The 20,308-nt window shown below is 38.2% G+C and overlaps 1 protein-coding gene across 2 annotated transcripts; it reads left to right on the top strand.

Moving 5' to 3' along the window:
• The first annotated feature begins 1,271 nt into the window (after nucleotides 1–1,271).
• Nucleotides 1,272–19,857, top strand: LOC147916678 (caspase-13-like). Of its 2 annotated transcripts, none has more exons than XM_087433640.1 (9): nucleotides 1,272–1,345; nucleotides 6,174–6,428; nucleotides 10,117–10,226; nucleotides 11,383–11,532; nucleotides 12,790–13,024; nucleotides 13,881–14,024; nucleotides 15,229–15,338; nucleotides 16,899–17,002; nucleotides 18,735–19,857. In XM_087433640.1, the coding sequence occupies exons 1-8, from the start codon at nucleotides 1,339–1,341 to the stop codon at nucleotides 16,995–16,997; spliced, it is 1,110 nt and encodes a 369-aa protein (XP_087289766.1). In that variant the 5' UTR covers nucleotides 1,272–1,338; the 3' UTR covers nucleotides 16,998–17,002; nucleotides 18,735–19,857. The 2 variants fall into 2 exon arrangements, with proteins under 2 accessions (XP_087289766.1, XP_087289765.1); XM_087433639.1 differs by having other exon boundaries at nucleotides 11,383–11,556.
• Nucleotides 19,858–20,308: the final 451 nt, after the last annotated feature.

The following is a 20,308-nucleotide window of genomic DNA, read 5'->3' as shown; positions in this document are numbered from 1 at the left end:
CAACAAACATGAAACAATTAGCAGACAAGACATAACAACCTATGAATAAGTACCAGGGTGTATTGTATGCCAAATAATGTCCCCGTGCAGTGCAAGGATAATGAGTTTGGAGTGAAATCCTACACTCAGCCAATGTTAGACTTAGGAACGGCTGGAAGAACTACCCTTCCACTTGCAAGTATGAGCTCTTTCTAATCCTAATCATTAAAAGTGAATGTGGGGGCCAGCCTCGTGGCTTGGCGGTTAAGTGCACGCACTCCGCTACTGGCGGCCCGGGTTCGGATCCCTGGCGCGCATGGACGCACCGCTTCTCCTGCCATGTTGAGGCCGTGTCCCACATACAGCAACTAGAAGGATGTGCAACTATGATGTACAACTATCTACTGGGGCTTTGGGGGGGAAAAAAAAAAGGAGGAGGATTGGCAATAGATGTTATCTCAGAGCCGGTCTTCCTCTGTAAAAAGAGGAGGATTGGCATGGATGTTAGCTCAGGGCTGATCTTCCTCACAAAAAAAAAAAAAAAAAGTGACTGTGAATTTCTGACCTTTTGAAGATCTTCAAAGTTCAACATATCACAGTCTTTTTTTTTTTTTTTTTTCCACATTCACTAACTGTTCTTCTGGGCATATCTCTTTTGTACTATCACACTTTCATTCTACGACAGCCTGAGACTACTTGTATGTTGAGTCATCATCTTTCAGAGAAAATCAAAAAGGGGAAGTGAACAGTCACTCTCAGTAAAAATTAATCGTTAAGGCAGGCTTAGGTGGTTAAGGAAAAGCATGAGAGGAGTGGAGACCAGGATTCCTTCAGAACTTAGCTCCAATAAAAGATTCAGATGACAAGGAGACAGGGAGGGGATGATACCACCATGATCAGCACAGTCAAAACAGGAAACAGAAGTTCTTTGGGTAATTCTTATCCGGAAATGAAAGGAGATCTGTTAGTTTTAACTTCATGATTTGTGTTTTTGGGCAAGCAGAGGAGAAATACTGAGAGATCAGAAAAAGGACAGAGAGAAGGAAGTGTGGAGGCAGTGAAGAGAGAGAAGGAAAGGGAGGGAAAAAAACAGTCAGAGGTGCCAACCTATAGGACAATATTTTGTCATTTCCATTTTTTTCCTTCCAAAGGGAAGAAACTTTTCTTCCCAAAAGACAGGGCAACCCATTTGCTGACAACTGGGGATTTCCCAACAATGAACCCAGAAATACCGAGCAGTAGTTTCCCAATCTATGATTAGATGTCCCCACCCCCTGCACTAAGGAAGCACACAGTAACTTTCATTTTCAAGCTTGTGGCTCTCTTTAAGGCAGCTGGAAGGGACTGAGGCTGTGACCTATGGCTGGTGAGTAGGGGTCCTTTTAAAACTAGGAATCAAGGACTTGGGTCTTAGAAAACACTGTGACAGGCAGAAATAACAAAAGAGGAGTGAGCCAATAGTGCACTGGCTGACTTCCTCCCTTTGTTAGCTCGTGTAACTTGAATCAGGGGACACTGCCTTAGAAATGCTGAAGGAGAGTATGGTCCCCAGATATCTCAGAGCCAGGAAGAAGTTAATTCCTTTCTTTCAGCTTGTGGCAATCAAAGGGAGGGTAAAGACAAATAGAGTAAGTTATTTGTGTACGAGACAACGCTGGAAGTTTCTAAATGCACTCTGAAACCTTCTCAGGTTCCTCCTCTTGATTCCAAGCAGTCATCTGGGACAGGGTCATAAACATTGCTCCCAGAATTAGATAAGTGAGCCTTCGAATTTCTGCCTTCTTCATCATCTCCTGTATTGAATTCCTCTCAGTCTTTTTAAAGTGACTCCATTTTTTTTCCCTTTCTCTCTAGCCCTTATGCTAACTACTTGCACGCAGTATTTCTTGGATTCTTATCACAGTTTTTTAACTGGTCTCCCTCTCTCTAGGATTTAACCCTCCCATCTCTCCTGCACACTGCTTTCAGGTCACGTTTCTTACACATAGAAACTGAAAAGCATAAGAGATGGTGTCATTAGCTATTTATGTAGCTAGTATTCAAGCATGTCATATCACTTGTTTGGCTTCATTTTCCTCGTTTGAAAAGAAGACGTTCAACTACATCAGTGGTTTCTAAACCTTATAACAAATCTGAATAATGGCTAGTCATGTAAAAAAAAAATCAGATTATTCCCCCCCCACCAGACTCTTGAATTATTCCATCTTTAACAGACTGTAGGCATTTATAATCTTTTAAAGATCTACAGATAATTCTTATGTAGCTGGCCTGAGTTCGTCTGCAGATTAGTATTTTCAGGAAAGATGATCAGTTAGTAATCTTTCAGTTCTCAAATTCTAGGTGTCTACTAGTGCAATTTTCTTAGTCAGGAGCATACATGGCTCCCTACTGTCTTTGGAAAAAATCTGTGATCGTTTCAGACTTTTCTTAGGAAAAGTTTTCCTACCTTTCAAAATACGTTTATCCATTTTTCCATTAATCTCTCTAAAGCATGATTTCAGCTTCATAAAAAAAATTGATTTACTGTATTCATCCCACTCATACTTCCTTGTTATTGTGTTTCTTTATTTCTTTGATTCTCCCTTTCCAGGGAGAATTCTTTCCAGGGTTTATATCTCATCTCACGACATGTAACTTAAGCTCCTAAAATGGAAGGATTGATTGTTTTCTTTTCTTCTCCTCCTCATGATACTAATACAGCATTTGTCTGGGGAGTAGTAAGTTAAATTCACACTCGTGGCTACCTCTTTGGCCAGGCAAAATGGTCTCACTGGATTGGAATCAGGACATCATTAGGAAATAGATGTGAGAAACTGAAAGACACTAGACAAAAACAAGTAAAGTGGCTCAATAAATATAAACAATTGAGTTTGGTTGGCTATTGATAACTAATTAATAACAATAAGGGAAAAAATGCCAGCCTAGTGAGAAACAAGGTGCTCTGGGAGCATATATCTCTGACACTCTCTCTAGTCTTGAGCCTCAGGGAGAATTCCCTAAAAAGAACTGGCATCTAATCTGAAACTTGAAGGATAAACAGGAAGCAGTTGGGGGACAGGAAGGAATGTTGGGGTGGGAGACAGCAAGCACAGAGATCCCTGAGCAAGGGCTTTCTAGAAACTGAAAGAAGGGCAGAGTGTTTAAAATGTAATGAGCGGGCCAGCCCCGTGGCTTAGCGGTTAGGTGTGCGTGCTCCGCTACTGGCGGCCGGGTTCATATCCCAGGCGCGCACCCGCGCACCGCTTCTCTGGCCATGCTGAGGCCGCGTCCCACATACAGCAACTAGAAGGACGTGCAACTATAACATACAATTATCTACTGGGCCTTTGGGGGAAAAAAATAAATAAATAAAGGAGGAGGATTGGCAATAGATGTTAGCTCAGAGCTGGTCTTCCTCAACAAAAAGAGGAGGATTAGCATGGATGTTAGCTCAGGGCTGATCTCCCTCACACACACAAAAAAATGTAACGAGCAAGGTGAGTACGATAGCAGAGGTTGAAGCTGAATGAGAAGACCTAGATTAGATTAAAGGGAGAGGTTTCATGATCAAGTACAGATTTCAGAACCCTGACTCTGCTTCATTGTGAAGAATGGATTAGAAGGGGACAAGGATAAATTTATAAGATTCTTGGAGTAATTAAGAAAGGAAGGATGTTGGCCTGAACTGGAGTCATGAACAGTTAGAAATGAGAGAAGTGGTCAGATTCTGCAAATATTTAGCAGGTAAAATCAATACAATTTGAGGCAAGATGAAAAATAAGATATAAAGAAGGCAGAAGAGGTTCAATATCACTAGATTTCACTCTTTTGGTGTATTTGGTGGTTAGATATCACTTACTAGCATAGAGAATGAAGCTGGTGAATGAAAAATGAGCAGTTCAGCTTGAAAAAGTTTAACAAGTTTGTAACATATTGAGAAGAGAGGATATATGAGTCTCAATTTTGGTATCCACAGTTGGGCTGAATTTATAAATTTGGGAGTAATTTATTTATTATTTAAAACTAATGATTGAAGCCATGAGAATGTGTAGATGGTGAGAAGAGGACTTAAGTCCAAAACCACTTGGTTTTGTTTATCATATTTCTCTTCATACCACTCATTCAGTCAACATTCTACTACCTTGTTGAGGTCACGAATAAATAAACGAGAAACCCAGAACTCAGGCAGAGTGAATATTCCATACACTAACCTGCATGCTGTTTGCAATTCTTCAAACTCTCTAACATCTGTATACTATATTGCAAGATTAGTGTTTATGCCACATTTTCTAAGACAGCTTTGTGACCTCACCTACAGAAATTTACCTAGTCTTCTTTGAGTCCCTGAAGCGCTTTGCATTGTCTTAAATAATTCATCACCAAGTGTCATGTAATGTAGTTTGATGATTTAAGAGTGGGGGCTCTGGATTCTGAAACTCTGAGTTTGAATCCCTTCACTCTACTTATTATACACACTGTATATTATACATTCAATTTGGGTCAGTTACTTAACTAACTTCTCTGTATCTGTTTCCTTTTCTATATTATAGAAATATTAACATACCTGTTACATGGAGTTTTCATGAAATTTAAGTGAGAAGATTCATGTAAAGCACTTGGCAACAATGAGGACTTGATGAATATTAACTATTATTACTGAAGCTGTGTTGTAAGAACAGAATTTGAGTCCTAATTTGTGTGATTTGGGGCAAATGATCTATAAAATAAGGAAAATAATGGCTGTCTCATTGGATTATTGTGAGGGAGTTGCATATCAATATTTATACAGTAGTACAGCGACTTAATAATGATGATGACAATGATAATGATGATTTACATTGCTCAATAGGTATTCCTTTTATAATCACAATCAGTGGGCAAGAGACGTTAGTTGTTATTAAGTTAATTGATATTAGGTAACTTTCTATTCATGTTTTGCAATTTCCAGGTTTCTTTCTCATAATTATTACCCAATAAACATTTATTGAAAGAGTAATTCAAGTTAACATGTACAATGAGGCTGGTACTTCTGAGCCAAAGTACTTCTTCAATGTTCTGGCACATTTTCTTCAGAAAACGTCATTTGGTGTCAAGGCTATCCTTATATCTAGATGAACTGGATAATTACCTGAGAATTAATTGATAATTTATGAGATATCCTGTCTTCCTATACACTACCATATCCATACCATGTGTCTAAATCATATCTATAGTATTAAAATAAAAGATTTAGACCTTTGACTTCTATATTTTCCTATAAAAATTCAAATTATCCCAGACAATAATAAATTAACCTGGTGTCAAATTAATCTACCATATTGAAAGATTAGTCATCAGATTATTTTTAATTTTCAATTTTGATTGAGACAAGATCTTAAAGTATTAAGACTTTAGATGCATTCATTTAGTTATTCATTAATTGATGTATTCAGCAAGCATATAAGTATTTTTAAGTATTTTGAGCATTAAGATGTGAGTAAGGGATGTGGATACAAAGATGTGGATTTAAAGGCATAGTGCTTTTACCAAGGAAACTAAATACAGAGGAGAGAAAAAATCCTACCTTCTAGTGGGAGGAACTTACTGTCCAGACAAGAGCATGGACTTTGCTGGGAGCATGTATTCCAGGTGGTTCATCATCATCACTGTGAGACACAGAAAGAGAAATATAAGAACAGTGAATGACCAGAAAGCTAGCATTAGGCCCAATGTCACAGAAGGGAAATGAGAAGCTGTCAAAAAAATCTCAAGTGGTGGGCCGGCCCGGTGGCTTAGCGGTTAAGTGCGCGTGCCCTTCGGCCCGGGTTCGGATCCCGGGCGCGCACCAACGCACTGCTTCTCCGGCCATGCTGAGGCCGTGTCCCACATACATCAACTAGAAGGATGTGCAACTATGACGTACAACTATCTACTGGGGGGCTTTGGGGGAAAAAAAAGGAGGAGGATTGGCAATAGATGTTAGCTCAGGGCTGATCTCCCTCACAAAAAAAAAAAAAAAAAATCTCAAGCGGCAATGAATCAAACACAGCCTTGTATGAATTTGATGGGCTGAGAGAATTCTACAGGTATGATGCAAGAGATATGTACTTTATTGAGGAGATGGGGAAATAGTCAGAGGTGTTTTCAGGGGTATTTCACATTACAGGGAGCTCTCAAAAGACAGGGCAAAACTCTTTAAGCTGTGCCAACTGAAGGAGTCTTTGTTTTTCTGACAGAAGACAAACGTGAGAGAAATATACTTAAGGCTTTGGAATCTGTGGGCAAAGAACTCATTACTGGCATTTCGGTTGGCTTGGTGGAAAAAGATGTCCTGAAATTGAAGGAAGATGAAAAGAAAAAATTTTATGAAGCCAACCCTAGAGACAAGCCCTGGGTCTTGGTGGACTCTGTGAGAGACAGACGCCATGAAGCAGGTCAAATGCTTCTGCAAACCTTCCTTAACACAGAGAAAAATTCTACTAGAAGAGAAGGTAAGACTGGAATCATTTACAACAGATATCTCAAATTTTCCAGAATCTATTTAGCTCCAAGGCTGCTCCCATGTCCTCTATAATCCCCCCTTCCTTCTATTACAAAAGTATCATTTTCATTAAACCTGTCATTGTCTTTTAGAGGCCATCTTGTCTTTTATGAGAGGGGATTAGATTTCCAATTAGCTAAGATGCTGAGTCTTTGTGTTTAGGTTACTCATAGAAATAGCTAATTGTAGAACTCTGTAGTAAGGGACACCTGAACCTGAGCCCAGGTTCCGTCACTTTGTACACGATGTGATTTCATTCAAGTGAATGCAAACCTCCCTTAACCTCCCTAGGCATCAGTCTCAGACCACGAAATGGGGACAATTTCAGTAACTTCTTCATAGGCTTTGTAAGGCTAGGAACATAATGGCAGGCACAGGCTGAAAGTTCTTAAGATTTCAGCTCTCATCCAGAACTCTCCTCTGAGCTCCAGATACATTTAACTCTAGCTGCATATTCAACATTTCTACTCAAATATTCTACTGTTACAAAACTAACATATATAAGATCAAACACTTAATTCCCCCCGTCAAATCTATTCCACTTCAATCTCCTCTCTTATGTCATTAGACAGGACCATAATCTAAGTTTGTTAATCCACAGCATAACTGTTTTCTTCACCAATGAATAACAGCTCTTAGCGGAGTGCCAGGCACATAGCAGGCACATAATAAATATAGGATGAATAGACAAATGAAGAACATGCATTCCATAAATATTAGTTACCATAATTATTATTTAGCTTTCAATATTTAGACCTTTCCAGTGCTTACTGATTTTTGTGACTTACAAAATATGATCAGGAGGACAACTATAAAGTGTCCAATATATTAAAATCTGTCAAAGCTTTTGACCTAGATTGAATTATAAATATTACTAGAGCCTAAATATCCTCAGGCCCAAGTTCATCAGTGACAGATTCAATTTGCTACGAGTTTAACCTGAAATCCTAGCCCTGATTACTAGAGTTTATCAATAATAATAAACAATAATAAACAAAAGGCAACATAAATTATAGAGACCTCACTATAGCAAATAAACTTTCTCCATAAGTCTTTCTCTATGGAGAAGGGACAGTCCCACTAGCAGGAAGCAGATGCTACTCTGACAGATGTCCGAGATCATGGCCTAGGCTGTGTTCTCATTAATACTTAAACTGGTCCTTGTGCAGGTTTACGACTTTCTCTTAAACCTGGGATGGGATGGAAACAATTTGGATTAAAAAAAAGAATCAGAGGTAATTTAGCAAATGGGAATCAGAATTGAAGTAATGGAAGCTTCAATGATTTTAGCAAACCCAGGATCACAATGAACATCAACCTGAACTGACCTATCCCATCAGCAGAGTCTGTGGCAGGCAGGAGGCAGGCATAGACCCTCTCATGGAGTGTCCAGTGGCTCCTCGGGCACTATGTGCACACGGAGCCTCCAGAGGAATCTCAGGACACGTAGAGTACACTGGCCTAGCAGGCCAGGAAGCAGGGTGAGCTGGGCTATTAGAGTATTTAAAGGCCCTGGCCAGGCCTTTTGGACATGGATATAATTCTGAGAGGTCCTAGCACAGTAGTAAGGAAATGGACTGGGAGATAGGAAGAATCCAAGCTATTCGTTTGTTTATTTTATTTAACAAACTCATATATGGACATACCATGTGCCAAAGACTATTATTTAGTCAGAGAGATAAATGCTCAAATTCCTACCTGCTAAGGGAGATGGTTTTGTCTTACCTTGTACTAGTCTCTTCCTTTTTGTATCAATTTAAGGGGTTTCTGAGCACTTCATTAGGTAAGAAATAAGACTCAGACATTAAAATTTTTATCGAAACTCCTCATTCTCTCATTTCTTTCTGCTGTGCTGCCAGGCTAATGGGAACTCCCTGGGATAGCAGTCTGCTGTAATGAAAGGATTCGTTTTCATGCTAATTTTATTATTAGACGTAAGATAGAAATCCTGTCCAATTCCCAATTTTATCTGCAAACACTCTACCTATACATAAACACGTAATGGTCATTAGGAGATGACATTTGTTAAGTTAGAGAATTCACCAAACCTGTAAATAACCTGGAAACAGAGGAGATTTTTGATGAGAAAACACACCCTCTGACCAGGAAATATCCCAGGACCCTGGATGCCTTCACATTGGCAGAATCTTCTGGAATAGGAAAAGAGAGTGTGTGTCACTGTTTAATTTATAAAAAGAAATGTTCAGAAAGTTTTATATCCTTGAAGACTTACAATTTGCTGCACCTCTAGAACTTAGGATTTTAGCATACTTTTTAGAAAGACATTTATCAAAAAATATTATTTAAAAACTAATGGAAACAAATGAGTGAAATAGAAAAATATTTATAAAATATAAAAACTGAAAATTTTATACAGGGTAATATTGCTTTTCTCATTTAAATAAAATTAAATCAGAGAATATCTTGTTTGGTTCACATAACTGAACATAAGGGTTTATTCCTTTTATGGACAAAAACCTTGTCATATCGGATCTTGGTAAGCTTCTCTTGTAATTTCTGTTTATGAATTTTTCTTCCTTCCTCCTCCAAGGGAGGACTCTGGACTTTCCCAGTCTCTTGCACAATCTGAGTTAAATGAGGCCAAGCAGTGTCGGATAATATCACGCTGCTCTGGGATTAAGTCAGAATGAAGCAAACTTTTCCAGCAGGAAAGAGTTATTTCCTGACATTTTAAAACATGGATTGAAAACTTAGTGCTGGTTGTTCAGCACTCTGGAGACAAGAACACCAGGACTGTGTTAGAATCTCTGACAAAAAATTGTCCCTTCCACTCTGAATACAGCACTATGGTTACTAGACAGCATTTCTCCTTTAAATAGCTGACTTCACAACTTGGTGAGGAGTCATTGAAGCCCATCTCCTCTGGAAAGGTTAAGAATTCAGGTTGCTGAGGTTGCTGAAAAAATAATACCTGGATGGTATAGGATTTAAGATTCTATTAAGTGTTTGGGGTGTATATGTGTCTATATGTGTTGTGTGAATTAGGAGTGGATTTGGGATGTTACACCATCCGACATGATAGCTGCTAGCCACATGCGGCTATTAAGTGCTTGAATTGTGGCTAGTCACACATGTTGAAACAATAATATTTTGGATATGTTATGTTAAATAAAAGTATTATTAAAATTAATTTCATCTATTTCTTTTTACTTTTCTAATGTGGATTAGAAAATTTAAAATTGTGCATGTGATTCAATTATATTTCTAATGGATAGCACTCTGATAAATATTTACTCAATATACTCTTGCTCAAAGACAACAGATAGTCCACATGGATGAGTGAGTACCCTAGAATAAAACCACTGGAAAAATCAACCTGTTTTTGCTGAATACGGAAAGGCTAAATTTGACCCCAAATCACTGAGGTGTTTTCCTCTGAATTATCAGAATTTATTATTGTATTTTTGGGTGGATCTGCTTTCTCAACCAAGGATTTCTTCTTTCTTTCCCAGTCGTAATACATCTCCCCATACCACAGGTTAGATAAAACTATAACCCCTGCCTGTTAAAAAATCTTCTCCCCAGGATTTTCCTTCTCCGCCAGTATTCTTAAGAGATAATTGGGTCACAGAGGCAGATATCATAATTTATATCTGTATATCTGTTGTATCCTGCAGCTTCTGCGGAAATCATGCCTGGACCAGTTGAGCCAACAGAATCTACAGATACCCTCAAGCTTTGTCCTCATGAAACATACCTGCAACTGTGTAAAGAAAGGGCGGAAGAGGTGCTGTGCTCTGTACATAAAATAGAGAAAGAAAGAGAAACAATTGCTCTCACTAAATACACAATTTTTAAAGCAGTAGTTGAGGAGCAGAAGAGCAGGGACAGTGTTCATCTTTTTCATAGATATTTCGAGCAAGAAGGCAATCATGAGGCCTCAGACAGATTCCAATTCTCTTTTAACCCAGTGATAAAATATAGGTCTCTCATTTTGTTCATTTGTTCATTATCTTATCTATTTTGGATTTATGACAATTTTAGCTGTAGTCATAGAATCAAAATATTTATAGGATAACACAACTGAGTAGTAACTGTGTGCATTCTAGTTGAAAAGCCTAAATGTGAAGGATATTTTAAAAATATAATTAAAGCCTACCAATCATTGTATGCTGACATGTTAAAAACAGTACCAAGGGCCAGCCATGTGGCTTAGCGGTTAAGTGCGCGCGCTCCGCTACTGGCAGCCCGGGGTTCAGATCCCGGGCATGCGCCGACGCACAGCTTCTCTGGCCATGCTGAGGCCACGTCCCAGATACAGAAACTAGAAGGATGTGCAACTATGACATGCAACTATCTACTGGGGCTTTGGGGGGAATAAAAAAAGGAGGAGGACTGGCAATAGATGTTAGCTCAGAGCCGGTCTTCCTCAGCAAAAAAAGAGGAGGATTAACATGGATGTTATCTCAGGGCTGATCTTCCTCACAAAAAAAAAAAAAAAAAAACAGTTCCAAAATAGTAATGTTACCAAAGGCAAAGGATCTTTGATGTGTTAGTTTTTAGCTGGAGCCAATGGCAAATATCTCCCGGTTTTTATTAAATGTGATCTGAATCTTGAATGTTAAGAAAGATTTGAGTAGGTGGAGAAGAGAGAGGAGAAGGAGAGGGTAGGAATTATTCTATTCTCCTCAATATTCTTGAATAACCATCCCAGATATGTAGTGGGTCCTGTTCTGGGCTCTTGAAAAATAATTCACTTCCAATCCATATTTCTTTCTACCGTCAACTCAATCCCTTACAAAGAGAGAGGAAGGCAGTGTCTTCTGGTACGGGATAGGGGAGAGGGCAGTTATATGAGCCTTTAACAAAGCAACAGTGATTGGTCTATGAGGGTTTACAAGAGAGTCAGGTAAATCAAACTCACTGCATTCTACTTCCTGCAGATCTATCCAATAAAGGAGAAAAAGGATCGCACTCGGCTGGCTCTCATCATATGCAATACAGAGTTTGATCATCTTCCTGTCAGGACTGGGGCTGACTTGGACATCACAGGGATGAAGGGTCTGCTTGAGGAGCTTGGCTACAGTGTGGAGGTAAAAGAGAAGCTCACAGCCAGGGTAAGGGCCCTCACCCACCGCAAACACATATATATTCAACATTTGCTTTATAATGTTAGGCAGATACTTTAACAACCTTAGGCAGCAGCCTGTGTGTGTGTGTGTGTGTGTGTGTGTGTGTGTCTAAGGATGTGTATGTGTGTTTAAACAATTAAAGTGATCAGACAGGTGAAATCTATGCCTCTTTTGAGCTCCAAATATCCTTAGTTCCATAAAACTGGACAAAAGTGACTGGCATGTGTATCCACACAATTCTTAGTTCCAGAGTAGGGTGGTTGGGATTCAGCCCAATATTCTCCAGAAAATTCTAGAGTAATGAATGCTTAGCAGGAGTGTACTCACCATGTAAATACTGAATCCCAACTTTGTCCCGAGGCTATTCCTGGGGATAGGTCTGTAAATGAGACAGGAATTTCCCAACTCACATTGATCGGGATTCACTAGGTGGGAGGTAATTAAGCTATAAGCAAAATAGAAAATTTCAGAGATTTGGTGTGCCTACATGTCTCTGTAAGAGTGAAAAGAAAGTTAAAAGTAAGTGAAAAGAAAGTTAAAAGTAAGTGAAAAGAAAAGGAAAAAGAAAACATCAGAACTAATTGGTGAGTGGGGAATAATAATGTTTGACACGACGGTCAAGAAAAGACTCCTTGAGGAGATAATATAGGAGCTGACACATGACTACAAGAAACAAGATAGCTCTGGAACGACGTGAATGAAATATATTCCAAGCAAGGATGAGTACAAGTGAAAAGTCTGAACTGAACTGAATATGAAACAGGCACATGAGAAGCACAGAAAGGCCAGTGTGAATAGAGCCTAGAGCAGGAGGAAGGATGGTGGGACGGAGGAGTATACATTTGTCAGAAGTTTGATTTTATTCTAAGCACAGTGGGAAGGGTCTTAGAAGGAAAGTGGTATGATACATTTATGATGGAAGGCTCTTATTAAGTAATGAGAGAAAAGACAGAGATGGAAAGGAAAAAAGTATATAAGTGACAATAAGCAAACATAATATGTATCAAGAGGACAGTTTTCATACTGTGAGCAGGAGCAGAAAGCTAAACCCTGTCTTCCAAGATAGAAAGACAAATAAAACTCACTGGGCAACCACTCTGTGAAGGCCCCGTGATTGGAACATGACAGATGTTTATTATACTGCTCATGATAAATAAAGAGGTTAGATTAATTTTAATGCTTGTTCTATTAAAGTAAGACTTTTGTGGTCTTTTTCAGGATATGCAATCAGTGCTGCAGGAATTTGCTGCCCGCCAAGATCACAGGTCTTCAGACAGCACATTCTTAGTGTTCATGTCTCACGGTATCCTGGATGGGATCTGCGGAACGACGCATAGTGATGAGAATCCAGATGTGCTACCTTATGACACCATCTTCCGGATATTCAACAACCAAAACTGCCCCAGTCTCAAGGACAAACCTAAGGTCATCATTGTCCAGGCCTGCAGAGGTGGTGAGTTCTGAGATGGCAGATCCAAAGGTCGTGGAGTTGTTTGCAGAGGATTGTGACATATGTTTCGTTTCTAGGGGAAACAGTCTTAGACCCCATCCAGTGCAAATAAACTCAACTGACTTATTAGGAAACTCCATGTAGGGGACTGGCATTATGAGAATTTGTCTTGTCAGCTAAGAAATTTCCATTCAATTTAATCCAAGGTAAGTGGTGAAGGAGATCGTCAGAGTCCCTATATCAAAGTTAAACAAAAATATTCAGACCATGAAACAAAATCATTTTAATGACAGCTTTATTAGTAAATGTTTTACAGACATTTTAACATTCTCTGTCTTGAGAAGCATTTCGTTTGAAAGCGGGGCTATTGTGTAAGAGCAGTACCCTTTTTTTTTGAAAGGGAAATGAGTAGAAAGATGAGGGAACTTGGAATTGCAGTCAAAAGTTTTTCTGTTGTTTTTTTTTTTCTTGACTTCCATTTGCCTCTTAGCTTTTGAAACACTGTTTAGGGGAGAAAAGAGCAGAAATAATTTAGCTAAAAAATAGTAACTATGCTCTGAAATTATGCAGATAAGGTTTTAACTCCTTTGCTCCTTTAACTTCTTTGCTCAAAGGGGTTCTTCCAGTTTTTTGAAATTTAGTCTTCTTAGTAAATAGCTTCTTTCCACTGTCACTATTTATTGACATGATGCTGTTACTATTAAATGGCACATTGCTCAACAACATTAGAGACAGGCAAAATGGTGTGTGTGGGTGTATGTAACTGGTTAGAATGAACATTTAAAAGGAGTGAGGTGGGCAATTGTGACAGTCATACTGAGGGAGGCAAACAATGTGTAACAAGTTGATGTCTCTACAGCAAATCGTGGGGAATTGTGGGTCCGTGACTGTCTAGCAGCCTGGGCAGACAGCCCTTCAGTGTCACCTGAGAACTTGGAGGAGGACGCCGTTCATAAGACCCACGTGGAGAAGGACTTCATTGCTTTCTGCTCCTCAACCCCACGTATGTGTCTTTCAGTTGCAGACAAGGACTTGTGGGCCTGAGGTCACCTCTGAATGATTCTAGAAAATCAAGATAGGCTTTATGCAGCAACGACTTGAGACAAATTTTGAGGACTGTCAATATATTTTACATTTTATCTTATTTGTTCTATGGAGATGAAGATTCTTTTTTTTTTCCCACTTTTTCAAATTGCACTTTTATTATGTGTTGCACTTTAAAGTCAAAGGTATACTAAACATTAAAACAACCTACTACACGGAACCCCCTTCAGCACACACTATTTAAAAACACATGATTGATTCAGTTTTCTATTAAATCCATTTAACATTTTAAGTAGAGTTTTTACGGGTCCCGGACTGGCTGCCTTTTCTCAAATTATCAACTCCAAACCCTTTTCTCCATATTTCCCATCTGATGCCATTTACAGTAGTGCCATTGCATGCCCCAGCAGGAACGTGGATGTCCTTTTAAAAGAAGTAGAAAAACGATACTATGAAGCTTATTAGGCCTAATAAAAGGGTAATAGTCTTGACCTCTAGGTAATCATCTCAAGAAGTCTTACATTTGAGTATTTCTAATGTGCAAATTTTTGTTTTAAATCTTTTTTAATCACTTTATGGAGTGATAATTGATATACAAAAAGCTGTACATGTTTAATGTATATAACTTAATGGGTTTGGAGGTAAGTATACACCTGTGAAACATCACCACAATCTATGCCATAAACATATCCCTCCCTCCAAAAGTTTCCTTTGGATCTGTTTACCTATTTTGTTTATTATATTGTGAAAGACAGCATGGTATATAATCTGTAAATAACCACTTGTGTGAGCATGCGGAAATTCTTTAATCCTTCTGAGCTTCTATTCTTTCCTCTGTAAAATGAGATAATTCCAGTTACTTCTCAAGCCTCTTTTCAAAGCCAAGTGAATGAACGTTAAGGCAAACAGTAGAAAGTCAGTCCTCAAAATACAATGCTATCACTATGCAAGCTCCCACAATTCCGATGAGCCACCCCTTTAGTACAACCTCTGCCAGTTTTCCGTGTCCTCTCTGTGGAAAATGAGTTAATGTAGGGTTGTAAATCTTTCCCTTAAATATGTCAAGATAATTCCCAAACTACACTTAAAAACAAAATACAAAAATGTAAACAAAAATATAGTGAAGGCCACAGCCCAAGGCTTACCACTCCCTATCTTCACAGATAATGTGTCCTGGAGAGACATCACAAAGGGTTCTCTCTTCATTACACAACTCATCACATGCTTCCAAAAATATTCTTGGCGCTGTCACCTAGAGGAAGTATTTCGGAAGGTAAGCTTCTCTTTCCTTTTCTAATCATTTATTTGCTCAGGAAGACTTTTCTGTTATTTGCTTCAAGTGCTTCAAATGACTATGACAGACTTTGTCAGGCAAACAAAAGGGAAGTGGCACCTGGTTTCTGTCATCCAGGTGTTTAAAATCTGATTTAGGAAAACAAGATGTCAATACATCACAGAAGGAGATCAAAAGAGAATAAAATACTATAAAAGGTAAGCTTGTATGTTATGGGCTATAAGTTCTTAAAATTCAAAGAATGGAAAGTATTTTCAATTAATTTTCGTTGCTTAATTTATTAAATCAATATGTTTTGGGTGGTCTACCTGGTAATGGGTTCTATCTTGGAGACACAGGGGTGAATAAGACACATGCGACATAAGGCTACCTAAGACTTACATTCTTGTGAGACAGATGGATACTAAAGAAGTAGGCCAACAAACAAATGTGTGATTATAGATTGTGATAAGATCCATAAAGAAAAAGACCTAGGACACATGAAAGAGAATACAGGAAAAGACATTCTTTGAATGGAGTGGTCCAGAAGGGAAAATTTGTTACTCCTTCCCCAACTCAGGACATACCTTACTCCCTACTCCATCCCAACTTACTTTCCTCTATAGCTTTTATCACCAACCACTCAATATATATTTAATTTGTTTGTTTGTTACCTGGATTTACTCACTCACACACAGGCTTCATGAAGGCAGGGATTTGCTCAACACCTCAACGTGCTGGCACATAGGAATTAATATTCATTGAATAAATAAATGCATGAATAAATGAATAGATGCTCTTCCCTTTTTTATGGAGAAAAAGATTGGTATTATTAATCAAGAACATGGGGAGGTGTGGTTATTTTTACATTCAAAACCGCAGAGAACAGGAGCACTCCTGTAGGAAAAGAGGGATATATCTTTACTAAGTTGTAGAAGATTGCATCATAACATGAGTCAGGGTCTCTGTGAATAGAAACTTAGGGAGTTAAGTCCTGTTGGATGAATAGGATTTAGACATTATACTTGCAAGGGCATTTCCTGAAAAAGACTAGAAATAGTGGGTCTGGGGTAAAGAGGATCTCTTTGATCAGTCTATGGCAAAAGACTTTGGAGGCGAGTTTGGTGGTGGGGATTTAAAAGTTGTTCAGTGTTCAGGCTTTAAGGACAAAATCTTGGGATTTGAGCCTTATTGAATTGAGGAGTTAGCCTTGGTGGAGGTTGAAGGTAGAGGATCTTTGAGACCCTATTCTCATGAACAGGTCCCAAGAGATAATTGATCATCAGATCTGCCAATCAGAAACAGAAAATAGGGGAAATGGAGTTTGAAAGACCTTGGTTTAGGCGTGAAGTGTTTATTTTGAAATAAAGAACATATTCTGAAGTGGGGTGTCTCTTCTAAGAGGTAGGGTAGCAGTGGCAGGGAGTTAGAATATCCATGGGCTTGGTCCTATCAACCTTGAGTTCCCTTCATTCCCAGAATTTTCTGGCTTATGGTGCAAAATGTTTTCTGAGAGTGCATAAGAGGAATGTCTCATCTAGAGCCTCTTTTTGTTTTTAGGTACAACAATCATTTGAAAAACCAAGTGTTAAAACCCAAATGCCCACCATTGAACGACAATCCATGTCAAGATATTTCTACCTCTTTCCCGGCAACTAACAATAGTAAGTATCAAGAGTCGAATTGCTGGCAAGTGAAATAAATGGGGGAGTAATATTGGTGGTGAGATCTAATGACCAATGATCCCTGAATGCTTGGGTGGTCAAATTAGTCTTCCTTGTTGACGAGGTTCGGTGTTTAGTCGCTATTTTTTACTGTACTTATATGCATCTGGATCCCCTTCCATTTCCACAATCAATCAATCAATAAATCAGTCAATCAAGGAGGTAAGCCAAACCAAGACAGGAAGTATTAAACAGTGAAGGACATGGAGTAGCAATTATTAAAATAGACGTGTACTCATGCTTCCACTATTACTTATATTTACCCCCCTCTCTCTCTCTCACACACACACACACACACACACACACACACACATATTGAGCTACCAAATATTGCCTCAGATCCTGAAAAACCAGAAAACAGAAGAGCTGACAGTGGGAAAAGCAGGACTTGGATTCTCTGAGTGCATGTATCACATTATTGACATTGAGCTACCATTGCCAGTATAAAATATAGCCTGGTAATGTTTCTGTTGAGGCAGACTCTGGTTGCCTGACAGTTATCATAATGTAGATAATAGAACACTCAGAATCTTCTCTTGCATCCTCAAATACTGCTCAGAAACTCCTTCAAGCACCCATGGTAACACTTAACTTTTTTTTTTTTGTCAAAATATATTTGAATGGGTACATCGAGTTTAGACCTAGCAGTTATTTTACTCATTCATAACAGCTTTATATCACACTATACTATGAACATATTATTAATCTTTCTCTCAGAAACATAAATAAAATTGTATTTTATAGTAAAGTTTATTTAAATACTTTAAATATTTACCCACGCCATCTCCTACCCCGGGTTTCTCACACCCTGGTTGCATAATTGCATAGATACTTCAGCAAAACAGCTTTTAATGCCTCATTTGTCTGACAGAACCATATTTGGGGATTGAATTAATCATTAAGATAATATTTATCAAGCACTTACTATGTTCCAGGTTCTGTTCTAGATGCTTGGAATATACCAGTGAACAAATTAATGGAGCTCTGGCTCTCAGAAAGCTCATACTCTAGTGAGTGGAGACAAACTCTAAATACACAAACAAGTAAAGATATTAAATTTCAGAGAGTGGTAGAGCTAAGCAGAAAAATAAAGGAGGCTAAAGAGACACAAAAAGATGTATGTTGTACTGCTATAGCTAGATTATTAAGGAAAAGCATCTTTGAAGTGATGCTGATGAAATTAAAACAAAGAATGGAGAGTGGGGGAGTGAATCTTGTGGGTCTTTGAGGGAAAAGTGCCCAGGGAATAGCACAGAGAATAGCAAGTACAAATACCTAGAGGCAGACATGTGCTTAATATGCTTAAAGACCTGCAAGACAGCAGTGGACCTAAAGAGAATGAGAGTTGGGGAAAATGGCAGAGACAAATGCAGAAAAATGGTCAGAGGCTTGATCGTATGGGCCTTGGTGATCACATTGTAAATGTTTTGAAGTTTTTATCCTGAATGAGATAGGAAACCCCTCGAGTGCTTTTGAACAGAGAAATGACACAATCTAACTTAGATTTTTACAGAGATGACTCTGAGTGCTTTTTGGTGAATAGACTATAAGGGTCACAGATAGAAGACAAGGGAAGTGGCAAAAGCAAATGGAAGAAGAATCATGACAAGAGATGGATTGAAGGCTTCTAGGGATTACTATCTTGACCTTGTGTTCTTTTTCTCTTCTTCAGGAAATCACAGGGAGCCCAGCCCTTCCTGATTAACTTCAAGGAGCACCTTTTCCAGTACAGCACATGTAGTTAACTTTTTGCAATTCAACAAAAGTGGAAACAAATGAACTATGTCTTTTGGGTCCTCTAATAGAGAATAGAATTTCAATTAAAATGGTAGGTGAATGGAAATGAAGTGGAAGAAGCTAACTGACTTCTTCTTTCTAGCTTTATGACTCATATAATATCTGCATTGCACGGAGTGAAGACAACTGGCCATGGCTTGCCCTCAGCAATAGGGTGAAAAGAGATGGTACCTATCTGGAGATGAGAACTGTACGTTGGTCAGCTGCTCGTTTGTACACTCATCAAACCCTGGGTATAAAATGGTCCAGAAGAAGTTTTATAATTTATTACTTAAATGATATCATAGGTTGAGCTTATTTTTTTCTTCTGTAAACTATCATGATTTTAGCAAATTATTCCCATATATCTTTCTTTCTTCCTACTACAAGCTAATTAATTTTCTTGTCAATTATTTTCTTTCTAGACTTCTGCACATTCCACACTTCAGGAAAATTTTATTATTTAGCAAGAACTTGGCTATTGTCTAAAATAAGTTGGGCTTTGGGTCAAGATGATGTAACCTCAGTGTATTTGTATGGAAATACAAATATATAATTAAATAACGGACAGTGAAAAGAATGGGGAGTGTCAGCAATGGAAGAGAAATTGTCCAAATTTCTGGAAGGGTGAATGTTGGTAGAGGAATTTTGGCAACACGGCCGTCAGAGCTATTATGCAAGGAGATGCACCTCTTCTGCTATGTACATATAGAATGCTGAATAAATATTTTAGTACACAACTGAACTGGGTTAAAAAAATAAAGAGATGCTCTAGATGTCAATTATAACCATAATAGTTAATATTTATGTAGGTTAATTGTATGTCAAGATTATTGTAAGAATTTTGATTATTGTAAGAGATTTTATACATAAGCAACTAACTTAATACATCAGCTCTGTAAAGCAATTATTATCAACATCCCCACTTTACAGATAATAAAACAAAATAACACAGAGCTTAAAAGACTTACCCAAAGTGACACAGTTAGTGGCCACACTGGGATTTGATTGCAAACTCACTTGTTCTGGAATCTGAGTTATTAACCTGATTGTACTGCATTGCCTCACAAAAGCAAGGAGAGATTGAAATTGCAAAGGTTCTGAATTGTAAGGGTTAACTGAATGTTCAATTGTAAGGATTAATTAACACTACAAAGATTCATAATATTTATATTTCTGGACTTTGTTCATGTGGAAACATGAGACACGTCACATAGATCTAAAAATACATGTTATAGACACCTCATTCTCTGACTACTGAGTGATAATGTTAGAAACCCAATAACATAAGAACTGCCCCACATCTCCACATAGTTGGAAATTAAAATATACATGTTATAAATACGCACATATATGTATTTAATATACATATACAAACATATAACTATTTGTACACATGCACACGTATAAAAACAAGAAGGAAAAAAACATACGGACTAAGCTTTCAATTTAAGTCAAAAAAATAATAAA

Source organism: Ceratotherium simum, chromosome 7 (genome assembly GCF_057802395.1).
Source record: "Ceratotherium simum simum isolate JZ-2026a chromosome 7, ASM5780239v1, whole genome shotgun sequence".
In the NCBI taxonomy this organism is placed as follows: Eukaryota; Metazoa; Chordata; class Mammalia; order Perissodactyla; family Rhinocerotidae; genus Ceratotherium; species Ceratotherium simum.
This window is presented reverse-complemented; position numbering and strand designations above follow the sequence as displayed.

Coding starts and splice junctions, on each gene's coding strand:
- LOC147916678 (XM_087433639.1), top strand. Junction 6,429..10,116: donor AAATTCTACTAGAAGAGAAG/GTAAGACTGGAA, acceptor TGTATCCTGCAG/CTTCTGCGGAAATCATGCCT. Junction 11,557..12,789: donor AAGAGAAGCTCACAGCCAGG/GTAAGGGCCCTC, acceptor GGTCTTTTTCAG/GATATGCAATCAGTGCTGCA.